Source organism: Erythranthe guttata, chromosome 9, assembly GCF_056151865.1.
Source record: "Erythranthe guttata isolate IM_541 chromosome 9, IM_541, whole genome shotgun sequence".
Taxonomy (NCBI): Eukaryota; Viridiplantae; Streptophyta; class Magnoliopsida; order Lamiales; family Phrymaceae; genus Erythranthe; species Erythranthe guttata.
The window spans coordinates 16,344,132-16,358,233 of record NC_142541.1 but is presented as its reverse complement, the minus strand read 5'-3'; the positions used below and the strand labels follow the sequence as shown (position 1 = coordinate 16,358,233).

The window sequence follows — 14,102 nt, the reverse complement described above, 5'->3', positions numbered from 1 at the left end:
CAAAAATAGATTCCGAAATTCTTTTCTTCTATAAAATTCATAATGATTAGCTCGTTTCATGCATTCAATAAATAAATGGGGTTATTAATTATTTTAACTAACCAAAATCCAAATTTAATAATAATTAAAATTATTTAACGCACATAATTCAATCCCCATGCATCAAAATTTGCTGCATATCATCAAACACACATTAATAATAAAAAAAAAAAAAAAACACTCCTTTAATTTATCTGATCTAACTTCTTATAATAACAAAAAAAAAAAAAAAACTGTAAGAAAATTCTGCAAAATTCCGGTGAACAAAGAACACATCTTCTTCACCAAAAGTCGAAAACCGATAATAAACCGTACCAATTTTAATTTATTTCCGATTAATATAATCATAATCTTCTTCATCACTCATTCCACAAAGCAAACACAGGAATTATCTCATGATTCTGCCCATTGATCGATGTTGCCGCCATTAATATTCCACGTCGTATTATCATCCGCCATTAATTCATTGTCGGAAGTCGACGACTCCATATTAAAAGTTACTATCGCCCGGCAATTATTATTACCATTATTATTATTAGCCCTTGCCGGAGAAGCTGAAGAAGACGCGCTGGAATTGTAGTGGTCGGTGGGGCCCACCGCATGGTTCCGAGTCGGGGAGCGTTTCGCTAGGTCGCCGGCGATTAGGGTCGTGCTGGAACAAATCCTCTTCACATCGTACCTAATTATGTCGAAATTCGTTACGGCGCTCGTCCCTCTGAATTTTATCGCTGCTATATCGTATGCCTCTGCTGCCTCTTCTTGTGTACCTAATTAATTAATCATTAGTTTTTTTAACCCCACAATTAATTAATAATTAGCTGGTTGAAGAAACTTACCCAAAGGTAAAAAAAAAATATGAATAATAAAGAAGGTACAATCAAACTTACTGAAAGTACCAAGGTACAAGTCCTTATTGCCTGCAACTCTTCCAATTCGGGCTTGCCACCTTCCATGCTGGTGGTGCCTGCAACAACAAACACATTTTAGAATTTTTCTTTTAAGACCAAACCAAATTTATGTAAGAGAAATCATTCATCAGACAATGCATCATGGGCTGTAACTTCAATCCCATAATATATATATATATATATATATATATATATATATATATATATATATATATATATATATATATATATATATATATGTGTGTGTGTGTGACATTGTAATTTTTTTTTTTTATTGAAATTAATAATTTGACCTTGTTACTCCTCTGTACATGGAAGCTCCTCTTGAAAATCCACTACTTTTTCTGCTCACAGAAAATAAAAAAAATCAAGATCAAATTCCAAGAAGGGGATTTTCAAGAATTATTAAAATAAAAAAAATAAAATTGGATTTAATATATATATAAAATTTACCTTCTTAAATGGGCAACAAATTCTTGCCTAGTCATGTTATCCATTTCTTGAAGCTCTTGTTCATATGTGCTTAGCTGATTTGATAAAAATAAATATATAAATATTCAATTTTTATGTTTATAAAAAGATTACAATGGAAAATGTGAGGCAAAAAAGAATTTGAAAAAAAAATGAAAATTACAGGGAAATTAATGTGTGTAGTTGGTCCCCAATACTTCAAGGCAGCTAAATCATAAGCCCGAGCTGCTTTTTCTTCTTTATCATATCCTCCTGTAGTTAATAATTATCAAGCCCGGCCCGTTTTTATATAAAAAATAAAATATTGATTTTAATCTCTAATAATAACAATTTGCAATGGCAACACAACTTACCAAGATACACTGTTGGTTGAGAAGCAGAACAAATCCAATTTGCATGAAACTAAATTGTTAGAATAATTTAAAAAAAAAAAAAAAAGGGATTATTTGAATATTATTATTTATATTATAATAAAATATAAAATATAAAAATAAATAAAATAACCTTGTCTGCCTTTTCTGGTTTGTCCTTCCTTTCTGCAACTGTTATCCCACAAATGAGCCTCATATCTTCCAGTCCATCTATGCCTGATGAATTATATATTTAATTTCCACCTTTATTTATATTTACATTTATTTAATTAATATATATATTTTAATACACACCTAGTAACTCCGCGAAATTGAGAAGTTCTTTGCCCAAAAGTATCGATTGATTTGCGCGGCACAGCAGCCTCCTTAACAAACTTCGGCGCCACCCTCTTTTTCCCATCAGCCGCCACGTGCGGCGGCGCCGCTCCCACTACTATATCAGTCTGAGAGCTGGGGCTCACCGTTAAAGACAGCCCCTGAAAATCACAACCCGCCGCCGGTTTGTGTTCCGTTTGCTGCAACGACCAAGACTTGAAGTCTGCAGGAGCTGGAGCCCCACCACCACCAGCGCCGCCGTACACCGCCGCGTGGGGATTTGCGGTAGGGACTATGCTGTACTGATGATATGGATGGAAAAAGAGAGACGGGTGGTTGTTGGCGATGAAATCCTCCGTTGTACGATCAACACCGTCGCACATGAAACTCGGCGGCGCGTTCATGTTAATCTCTCCGGCGGGCCGCGCGTCATTCGGCGGCGGCGAATTAGAGTAACAGCATCCAAGAAAATCTTCGAATTTTGGAGCTTCTTCGCTTGGGCTGGGTCCATTCATACCATTATCATATCTCCAATCTACAAACAAATACCAAAAAAATAAAAATGAAATCTTTTTTATCAAATTAAAGCAGAATATATAAATATTGTGTATGTATGTATATACAATGATTAGAGTCGAAAAGGGAGAAGGAGCCATCAGAGCGGATACCATCAACAGGGAAGCCGCCATTGTTGTCTGCTTCTACCGCCGCGGCGGCGGCGGCGGAGTCTTCTTGATCACCGTCGCCGCCGATTCTCAGGTGCGGAGTGAGTGAGAAACCTAGCCAGTTACTCATATTAATTAATACTAGGAAATATTTCTCTGTTTTTTATTTTTTTTTTCTCAACGCTAAACCCTAACCACAAATATCTCTGTGTGTGTGTGTGTGTGTGTGTGTGTTCAGCTCAAACTACGAAGCATATGAGAGAGAGAGGAGAGATAGAAGGCTTTTCTTGTATCTATTTATATTAGCACATAGTACACACACGATAGATACAGATAAATACAATACACGTATAGATATAGATAGACTGGTGGATAAAAATATTACATACAGGATGTTTATGCTGCTGATCAAGAATTCGGGACTTATTTATTTATCATTTTGGTCAATTAATTAATTTAAATTATAGGATTTGAGAATCTATGAATAACATAAAGATGGTCTTATTATTGTCACACACAGCTGCTCTCTGTTCTGTGCCATTTTTCTGCAACATGAATGAAACCTCGTTTTTCGTTCCGTTTTTGCAGTTTTTTTTTTAAGAGGGGGCCGGGCCGGGCTGTAATCACATACATCTCGGGTACATGACCTGTACCTACAACTCTGTAGCTAATTTTGTCGTTTTCCCTTCTAATTACGCGACTATCAAGAATTCTTTGGATTACTGATTTACTGTTAATCTCCCGCAAATTAATAGTTAACAAATATATTTATATATTATTAAAAAAAAAATATGTATCTATTATTCTATTCATATAGACATAAATGGGCCTGGCATTTATAAACTACTTAATTGTTTTTACAACTCAAGGCCCACTAAATATGGCATGGCTTAACAAATAATAACATGCCAACTTAATGAACCAATGGGCTTCAAAAGCCCATAAAGTTAATATAAGATACAAACTACTTAAATAATACACCTTAATCAATCTACGGTTAGTGTTCTATGTTATACTCGGTGAATTTCTTCGAATTATATTCTACTATTCACATGTACAGATCAACGCAAATTTCGCACACAACGATTTATATATATCTACGTCTACAACGCAAACCAAAAGCAAAAACTATCGATACATTTCATTCGTTGCATAATTTACAAAATCATCCATCTAGACTTTCAAAATCATAATTACGTGGCATTATATAGGTTATTTATATGCTACATTCGCTGAAAGTTACACAAAATGAATTTATTACCGATAATTTTATATACACCAATTCATTGTATTTCACTCGATCCAGCATAATATATTAGATTAGCAGCCGCCACATTATTGTCAGTTGTATGTTTTAAATAAAATAATTAGGATCTACAGTTGTAGACCCTTATCTCTAATGAAAAAGAATTGGGTTTTTTGGTTCTATTACATACTTTTTCCATTTTCTTTTTGTCTGAAAGCTTGGTGTAATGTAAAAAGCACTGTATTTATTTTTTATGTTTAAATATATATTTTATATTTTAGCAGCCTTTGCAGACCCCACGTTTTATTAATTATTTCTTTTGTACTATTAGTCTATTCTCACCATATTCCTATAGGCTGTATAGCTCTCTCAACAAGTTCAATTACTAAATCCTCCTTCAACTTAGGTTAAATTACGAAAAATGCCTCCACTTATTCGTAATTATCAAAATTACCCCCAACATTTGTTTTCATCTTACACCGACCCCCTTTCAATATGAAATTTCATAGAATTTTTTTATTCCTAGTAATCTTTCTTGAAAAATGTTAATTCTACCCCTACAAACGTGACATTTTTTTATGCTACTTTTTAAAGACAAAAAATTACTCTCCAGGAGCCTCTATACGGAATCTTCACTTGTTCACCATTACCCATCTAAAGATATTTTTCTGTGAAAATATTATCTGAAATCAAAAAGATTCCGTGAAAAACTACACCACATCGGGAAATTTTACAAATAGGTGGGGTGTTTTCATAATTTAGCCTAAATTCGAGGGGTTTTTGTAATTTAGCCTATATTTATTCATGGGATATACTTTTAAACTTTTTAATACATGAAATTTTGGCAAAGGAATACAATAATGTTTTTTTTCCCAATCTTACTCAATACTCAAAACTACAAAAGTCAATTATTGACGCAACTCAATAAGAAAGGTCAACAAACCATTAGATAAGGTCAAAATATGAATGCAAATTCTTGTAGAGGACAACTCAATCTCATTTGTCAAATCCTACATTTCTAACACAAAACTTGCATATATACACATATATGTATATGTATATATATACACATGCTGTGTGAAAAATAAGACCAAAAATACTTGAGACAAGATTCAGAACTCCACCCCAAGTATTAATAAAATATACACGTAAGCAAAATCTGAAATAAAATCAGCCCACCATCTCACACATGATAAATAAATAACCATACTATGTATAAATACACACACACACATAATCCCAAAGACAAAAAAAAAAACCACAACTTCCACACCCACTTTAGTGTGTGTGATTGTGTGTTTCAATGGCTAGAAGAAAAGGTGATGATGGGTCAAGCAGAAAGAAGCAGCAGGAGCTGAGCAGAGGAGCTTGGACGCCCGAGGAAAACCGGAAACTGGCCGAAGCAGTCACCATCCACGGCGCTAAAGAATGGCCAACCATTGTTTCCAAAGCCGGTTTGAACCGTTGCGCCAAGAGTTGCCGGCTTAGATGGATGAACTATTTGCGGCCGAATATCAAACGAGGCAATATGTCCGATCAAGAAGAGGATTTGATCATCAGACTACATAAACTCCTCGGAAATAGGTACATGTTTTTTCCGGTTTCTTTTTATACATCTCATAAATCGAAGCGACATATGGCTGAATTTCAATGGATCGTGTATATATATAATCATTGATCATGACACAACATAAACATGTAATTTTTCCATCTGATGAAATCGAAACGACACAGGGCTGAATAGTAACATATACTCTTCACAAACATGTAATTTTTCTTAATCTAATGAATCAAAGGTAAGAATTTTGCGCCCTATGTTGGCTCTGCCACTACAGTATTTTTTATTCCTGAAAAATAAAATCCTGGCTCTGACACTGTGATTCCATTCCAGATGGTCACTGATAGCGGCGAGGTTGCCGGGTCGAACAGACAATGAGATAAAGAATTATTGGAACTGCCATTTGAGTAAGAAGAAATCGGAGGAGGAAGCGTTGGTTGCAGGAATTTCAATGGGGTCAAAGAGTGGTCAACGATTCATCGGGGAAGAAGAGAACAATAATAACAATAGTAATAATAATAATAATAACAACAGGGCAAGTTGCAGCAGTGGTGTTGAGGTGTCATCAGAAGAAGAACAAAAAACAAGGTTTGATGTGAATGATTTCTTTGATTTCTCAAATGAGAATCCTTCAACTTTGGAGTGGGTAACCAAATTCATTGAATTTGGTGAGTGATGCTTTGTTGAATTTGTCTTCTACATAAAACTTTTGACTTATTCATATTTGCCTCGTTGACTCTGTTTTGTTAATCAGCAAAAAATAGGCTGTTCTTGGTGTAAATAAAAGCTTCGGTTTTCACATTTGGCTAAGGCCTCGTTTGGGAATGTTGATAGGATTCGTAGGATTGATTGAACTACAATGTAATGTCTTATATTTGGGATTTGTGATTATACAATCTTTGTATAATAAAGTCTAAGAAGTAAACGGTTTCGGCTAGCTACATTAAAATCCGAGCCCGTCTTTTTTTTTTTTAATCATGGATTTAAAACCTAAATTCCGAACATTTGACGAGCGCTGATTAGATTGTGTATCGAGCCCTATGTTACATATTTTGATTCATATATATTGATGATGTGAATCCGAAACAACTCGAGAAACTCGATAAGGTTTGACCTTTCGAAGTGACATATACTCTTTGACTTGCACATTTTCATCGTAAGTTCTACCAAACAACGAAATATATCAATAAGAAACTGCATTTTGTGATTTCTTTAATGTTGTAGATTGACTGTCGATCGTTATGTGGCGATGCAGCGGAAGATTAGATTTAATTTATAGTTACGTTTATGCAGCACGTAAAGAAGAATATGAGTATATAAAGGGAAAGGGAAAAAGAAATCACATACCTTATGTACCGCATTATGAATGAGTGTAAAACACCGAGATCTCAATAGTAGTCATCCCCGTATAATCGAACATGCATAATTGACCACCAATTTACCATCGAAACCAAACTTCTGCAAATCAAATAAATACATCAGTCTAGTGACAAATATGCATGACAATTGGCCGAAATAAAAAAAATATATATATATCAAGAAACAGTCCACATTTAATGGTGAACCGTGAATAAAAACAAACTCGGATTCGTGTAGAAGACCGACATCTCGGTAGTAGTCATCCCCATATAATCGAACATGCATTATTGACCACAATTTACAATCGAAACCAAAGTTCTGCAATGTAAGTAAATACATCAGTCGAATGAAAAATATGCACGACAATTAGCCGCAAAAGAAATAAAAACAATCAGAAACAGTCCACATTTAATGGTGAACCATGAATGAAAACAAGCTCGAATTCGTGTACTAGATCAACTCGTTTTTAACCACGTTCGTCAGCACAGATAATCCACCGCATATAATGCTCGAACGATGGCTATTCCCATAGTTCGATATCAAAATTTATTGCATTGTTCTTAAAAAAATACAATTAAAAAAAAAAAAGTAAGAGAACAACAGGAAATTCAGTGCATTGTACAGAAATGGGGATAATTTAAACAATAAAAGTATAAAATAACTTGCCAATGTCTGCGTATGAAGTTGCCGACGAAGAAAATTCATCACTTCCGCAAAATTTTCAGCTCCGGCAAACTGCATTTCGAACAAATCTAACAATGGATATCAAATTTTGAAATAGGATGCATTTACAATTATAGAAAATTAAAACGAGTCGTGACCAAAAAAAAATTAATTAAGAGAAGGAAATTGGAAGAACGAACTGTAATTCAGACTGGTGAAAAACTATACCTAATTCACAACAACAAAGCTTTGAGAATCGGAGCGTCGCCGCGGGGGGTTCTGTGTGAGATGAACTACCACTGCACTTTCCTCTACAGTGTCCTCTGGTTCAATTCTCTCCAGTTCGACTTAAAAGGGTTTTCTTTTCCCTTTCCCTCTCTTTTAAAAAAATTACGAAAAGAACCTTCATGTTTGAATAATTACAATTACATTCAATTATGAATCTTTTTAAATGTTCATCCTTACGGCTACGGTGTCAAATTTAATGGAATCTTCTAAATTATGTGAAATATTCTGTAGTCTATATCCGTTTTATCACATTCGAACTCCATATTTTGAAACAAAATGACGAGTGTCCAGTTTAAACATTTTTTTTTGACAATTTATTTTAAACATGATTGGTCATGACTCATGAGACACATTACATTACTTACCACCAGCTTCTCCAAATATGGGGTATCGTTCGAGGAATCGAATCGAATATGCTTGAGTGTGTGTTTAATGTCGTTAATAAAACCAATTAAAAAAAATAGTATTCCTTGAATAAATTTCCTCCATTTCAAAAGTGGAGATATCTAGGATTCAATCAACAGTTACAGGCCAAAGAAATATATACAAGAGGGCCCCCAAAGACAACACAATTTTGATGCCAATGCAACACAATTCTCTCACTAAATAAATAGTACATTGGATCTGTAAGAAATTCAATTGTAAATAATAACCTCTACTTATTTCAAATTGCTCGAAATTAATCATCTGTAACGTATATCCTCGTTCAATTGGATAAGCACATTCTTCCAGATCAGCTATTCGTTGAAAGCCAACAATTGTCTCCATTAAACCTGCAAAGAAGAACAAACCGTAATTACAAGATCAAAATTTGTTGTTAGTGAAGTGAGTCGGGAGGGGCCATGGCCCCCATGAGCAGAGAAATATAGACGATGCAATAGGACCAAAAAAAATCAAAATATTGCATTTAACTCGTTAACAATATAGTACGATGAGACTCGGCCAATAAAAAGAGGGTATCCCCTGACATTTGACAATACATTTACTATATAAAATTAGTTTTTTTGGTCTCGGAAATAAAATGGATGTTGTTTGCGTGTGTGTGAGTGTGTGTGTGAGAGAGAGAGGGGGGGGGGGGGCTGACCAATCAGAATCTAGTAGTCTGTTGAAGCATTTGGGGCACAGCAGATTGTGAAACCAACTGCTCTGAACTGGGAGAAGGCCTGATCATGTGGTTGCTAGGTACCTGCCTCACCGTTTGCTTACCACTGTTATTTGTCTCGGATTGCACCGGCTCCATTAGAGTACGTATCTGAGTGCAAATTTAATAATCAATTCATATATAGTCATCAAAAGAAAAACGAAAATATAGGTCCAATTTCAGTACAAACAATATTACTTACCGCATCCATACGCTTTTTGTGGGCATCACTTTGCGGCTGCATGTACATTTTAATTCAGTGTCAGTTGACTATAGTGTATATATCATTCTGCATCTCATGTGACTCGAAATATTTACCAATGATCATTACGCATATCAAATTCATGAAATCTTTGAAATGGGAAATATGGGATTATGGGTGTCGAAAAAAATAATTTTCGTTGTTGAAAATAACAGGCTATAAACAGTACTTTATGGATGTGCATGAATCGAATAACGAACATAGACTTTATAGTCATCTATAACTAATATACTGGGCATACAAGAGTAAACAAGACTAGCATAATAAAGAGAACAAAAGCTTACGTGCTCTGGTTTATTTTTCTTTTCTTCACTAGAGAACCCGGGAATGGTCAAGTTCCAGTTTTTCTCTGCAAATACATCATTCAGTTAGGTCCATGCAAATCTAGCGATAATAGAAAGAAACATTTCTTTGCTAAAAGACGATGCATGGGGTTAAAAAAAAAATAGCCTTTGACTTTGTCAAGTCGTATGTCTCTCTTTATATTTAAACTGGAACAACACTTGAGCATTCTCACTTGCTCTAGGTTGGATTCAAATTTCAGACATGTCGAAAACAAGAATAGATATCTGACCCTGTAGTCATGTGCCGGTATATAATGCAAAGTCAAATATACGTCTCTACAGACATAGACTCGAAGCATCTAAAGATGATCGGTGAACTGTAACTTATTATCACGGAATGAAAAATATCTTGCATTAAAGACCACAATGCCATGCAACACAAACCTAGATGAAATAATACATCTTTGGCTTCCACAGTCGAAGATTTCCGATGCTTTGCCAGGGTGCACGAAAATGCGGTCACCTACATAATACAAGACAAGATATCTTCTCAAAACGAGAATCAATAATTGATGCTTAAGCAAGGAGATCAAAATCAAGTATTGCTTCATCAAAATCATATGTGCATCAAGAATTTCAAGAGAATCAGCTACAAAATTAGCTTGAAAGAAGCCCAAGTTTTTACACATTCGCAAATCGCAATATTAGCATCTGTTAGATATGATAGCCAACCTCAGTAACTTTTTGGACAAAAAAAAACATGAATTTCACATGCACCCCTACAAAATTGGGTTCGGAGGGTTGTCCTCGCTTGTGAAGAAATTAATACAATACGAAGAAAAACATATTAGACTTTCAAACTTAAAAAAAATAATGAAAAAGAGAGCTGAACACAAGTAATCAAGCCAAGTATGTTGTATGACCTCCTACACAGAGGCCCTAAAATCCCACGTGTCCATTTTTTGGTGGGGTAAATACCTCCAGTAGTACTAAAAACAGTAAAAGTTGGCCAAAACCACACCCCTAAAAAATTAAATATAAACGAAAAAGGAACAAAATATATTGAAAAGTATAAACAAAATTACCATGTAATAACGAACACATTGATTTTTTTTATCAAGCAATCATTTCGACAACCCAAAAAAAAGCCCACAAGCCCAAACTGTTACCCAATAAGAGCACAGTTAAAGCAACATCGTCGAAATTTAGAAAATATCACATAATTCCCCAACATAAACAAAATAACAAATATAGTCATTTACAAAGAAGAAAAACGCATTATATGAATTTTGAATTTACAAGTCTTACCGAATCAATAAAGTTATCAGCAATCTCTAAAAGGAGATCTTCAACATCCGGATCCAGTTTTCCATTTAAATCCAACTGAGACAAGCAAATAACAATCAATTCTCATATCTGGCTAAAGGAAATACAGCTGGCAAATTTAAACCCAATTCTTCAATATTTTGATTGGCTATTGCATAACTCATAGGAAAAAAGAAAAAAAAAACAATCCGAAGAAAAGAAAGTGAAGGAACAACCTGTGATACTAGATCTTGAATCTTTCTCTTCCCAAGAAGTTGATTGTTCGCTTCTGTGCCTTGGCTTGAACTTCCACCCGGTGTGGTAGTTCCAGATGCAGTCGCGTCTGGCTGTGACCCAGTCAAACTTACCGATTTCTGGCCTCCGGGCCCCACCATTCTTGGAGACTGCTGCTGATGGAAAAGTTGCTGCTGTGTTTGCTGCTGCTGTATTTGCTGCTGTGCTTGCTGTTGCGTTTGCTGCTGTGTTTGCTGCTGCTGTTTCTGTTGAAGCCCCTGTTGCTGCTGGCCCATCTGTGTTTGCTGCTGTGCTAATTGGGACAATTGCTGTTGGGTCAGCCCTACTGAATTCTGATGCAGCTGCGAAGAAGCTATTTGCTGCTGGAGAAGCCGATGTTGTTGAAGACGATATGAAGAAGCATTGGGTGAGGAAATCGCTGGTATTTGCTTTAACCACTGCTGTTGATTTATAGCATTCTGCATCATGCCTTGCTGTCCATTCTGAGCCATCCCGGAAATTTGAGCGTTCATAAATGACGCCCTTGTGATATTCTGCCCCTGGTCAAATTTAAATTTAGAAAAAAATCGTAAATTAAATGCCACATAACAAAAAAGGTAGAGACAGCAGACTGTATCCGGTTATTCGTTAAATTTCAACAGATTCACGTCATTCAATTAAAGGACAAAAAAAGAAGTTCTTTAAACGCAAATTGACCGGAAGGCAGATAAACGCAAAACAGCCTCAAGAGACGAGGTACGATAATGTAAGAGCTTATACCTGAGCGGCATTGAGTGCAGTTTGCGTATTCAGCTGCTGCCTCAGTTGGGCAGTTGTCATCCTTTGTTGAGTGTAAGGAAGAGAACCATTTGGTCTAGTCAGATTGAGAGAGCCCATCATTCCCATTCCTGGTACAGACTGCCCGGCAGAATTACCGGGATGGAACTGAGACCCTTGTACGAAACCCGCCTTCTGTCGTGGCTGCACCCAAAAATAGCACATGTCTTAAAGACTCATATATATTACATGCATATATAAAATAGCAAAAGTGCAAAACCTACCTAGAAAACAAAACAGAAAATTGAAATAAAACCAACATCCATCAAACATGATTATCGTCGTTGACCAGCCTCGGCTCCAATGGACACATGTAATTTCCATTATTGATTCGCAAATATTAAGTTAGTTACCAAATCCAATATGTTTTGAGGTTTAAAAAGGGAAGTGATCCTCATCTAAACGTAAAAGTTCCGAAATACGTGACAAAAAAATAAATACGCAGTAATCATTCCTAGATTATATAGTAATCAAACTCCATGCCATAAAAAACTCACAATTCACACATGCAAAGATTCATATATTTTCCTATTAAAAAAAAAACCCGATAAAGAACTTATTTATACCGAATTCATTTCTAGATTATCAAACCGATAAAGCACTTATTTATACAGAAACACATGACGAAAAAATAAATACGTAGTAACCATTGACAAAATTATATAGTTTATCAAACTCCATACCATCAAAAATTCACAATTCACACATGCAAAGAATTCATATATTTCCCTATAAAACAAAACACGAGAAAGCACTCATTTATACCGAAGTCAAAAACTGGTTTTGCAAGTTAAACTGAGCAGCGGCTTGACCAGATAACATCGGCAGATGCCCTGTCTGCCCCATCAGAGCAGACCGAGGTAAGTTCCCACTGGTCATCTGCACCATTTGCTGCTGATTCTGCTGCCCTAATTGCTGTTGACAGTTATTAGAATTACTTAGATTAACATTACTGCTCTGTTGCTGTTGCATCTGTTGCTGCAATGCGTTCAATCCACCAAAATTCATCTGCCCATAAATTCCTGAATTCTGCTGCTGCTGCTGCTGATTCTGCTGCCTCGTTATTCCTAATTGGTTGTTAATATTACTGTTCTGTTGGATTTGGTTAAGCCTAGACATCGAAGGGTTCCTCTGTAAACCCTGAAAACTCGAAACCCCTAACAAATTGTTATTGCTACTACTAGTATTCTGCTGTTGTTGTTGTTGAAGCTGCTGCAATTGCTGCTGCTGCTGGGATTGTACCATCTGCTGTTGGGATTGTCCCATTTGCGGCTGCGGCTGCGGCTGCTGCTGCTGCTGTTGTACCTGCTGCTGCTGCGATTGCACCAATTGCTGTTGCTGATGCTCGAGCGAAGGCGATGGGGATTGAAGCGGTTGTAATTGTTGCGAATTGGATGGTTCAATTGTGGCTGGGGTTTGCTGTGAGGGTAAGGGTTTTGGTGGGGAAGATGAAGGGGTTGGATTTTCTGCCATTGTTGCGCGCAGAGGATTTTCAATTTGAGGAATTGTAATTGCTTTGTTTCTACTTTTGATCTCTAGGTTATTGGAATTCAATTCATGATTTGGGGATTTTGATTTGAAGTATCCCTGGGTTGGATCAATGGAGGAAAAGGTGAAGTAGAGATGGTGTCTGAATTTTTCGGACCTTTATTTGGTTAGTATTTAAAGTGACGTCGTTTTAGTATGAACAAGAGGAAATTGCGACTAGGGAAATAGAAGGAAGCAAGAAAGATGACTTGGGGTTGAAAGTCAAATGACCGAATTATATTTATTTAGCAAAAAAATTGAATTTATTTCCAATTTTGTTGTAAAGAATTTCGAAAACAAAACATCCATAAAATTTGAAAATTTTATTATTTTTCATACATTTGTAAAGTAAAGAATGATATTGATATTATAAGTGTAACTTTTATAAGTATATAATTGTTTTCGAAAATTAAAATCGAATCAAGAAACATTTTGCAAAAACAAAATTGAAAGTGAGAATTTATTTCAGAGTTCGTTGTAAAGAAATTCGAAAACAATAATGAGTTTGACATTTCGGAAATTCGAATGGAAAAACGTGACCTCAAGATTGAATTTTTCGCTGTTTTTTTAATCCATCTATAATATAAAATAAAATAAACAACGAGATTGATATTTTAAGTGTAATAACT

At 35.5% G+C, this 14,102-nt stretch overlaps 3 protein-coding genes across 4 annotated transcripts; 1 reads left to right on the top strand and 2 right to left on the bottom strand.

The window, feature by feature from the left end:
* Window positions 1-342: 342 nt before the first annotated feature.
* On the bottom strand, window positions 343-7,964 carry LOC105976014 (Integrase-type DNA-binding superfamily protein). 2 transcript variants are annotated; one of them, XM_088823161.1, is made up of 12 exons: window positions 7,824-7,964; window positions 7,599-7,667; window positions 7,179-7,250; window positions 6,921-7,031; window positions 2,728-2,883; window positions 2,084-2,639; window positions 1,923-2,005; window positions 1,582-1,670; window positions 1,401-1,474; window positions 1,241-1,291; window positions 927-1,003; window positions 343-806 (listed from the first exon to the last, which is right to left on the bottom strand). In XM_088823161.1, exons 6-12 carry the CDS (start codon window positions 2,617-2,619, stop codon window positions 433-435), a joined length of 1,284 nt encoding a protein of 427 aa, XP_088679287.1. In that variant the 5' UTR covers window positions 2,620-2,639; window positions 2,728-2,883; window positions 6,921-7,031; window positions 7,179-7,250; window positions 7,599-7,667; window positions 7,824-7,964; the 3' UTR covers window positions 343-432. The 2 variants fall into 2 exon arrangements, with proteins under 2 accessions (XP_088679287.1, XP_088679286.1); XM_088823160.1 differs by lacking the exons at window positions 6,921-7,031; window positions 7,179-7,250; window positions 7,599-7,667; window positions 7,824-7,964 and having other exon boundaries at window positions 2,728-3,021.
* On the top strand, window positions 5,082-6,593 carry LOC105976015 (transcription factor MYB114). Its single transcript, XM_013001294.2, has 2 exons — window positions 5,082-5,599; window positions 5,907-6,593. Exons 1-2 carry the CDS (start codon window positions 5,319-5,321, stop codon window positions 6,247-6,249), a joined length of 624 nt encoding a protein of 207 aa, XP_012856748.2. The 5' UTR covers window positions 5,082-5,318; the 3' UTR covers window positions 6,250-6,593.
* A 370-nt stretch (window positions 7,965-8,334) lies between the features above and the next one.
* EER4 (Transcription initiation factor TFIID subunit A) lies at window positions 8,335-13,690 on the bottom strand. Its single transcript, XM_013001130.2, has 9 exons — window positions 12,712-13,690; window positions 11,890-12,090; window positions 11,112-11,669; window positions 10,879-10,953; window positions 10,015-10,093; window positions 9,571-9,635; window positions 9,227-9,262; window positions 8,968-9,135; window positions 8,335-8,656 (listed from the first exon to the last, which is right to left on the bottom strand). The coding sequence occupies exons 1-8, from the start codon at window positions 13,417-13,419 to the stop codon at window positions 8,971-8,973; spliced, it is 1,887 nt and encodes a 628-aa protein (XP_012856584.2). The 5' UTR covers window positions 13,420-13,690; the 3' UTR covers window positions 8,335-8,656; window positions 8,968-8,970.
* Between the last annotated feature and the right edge of the window lie 412 nt (window positions 13,691-14,102).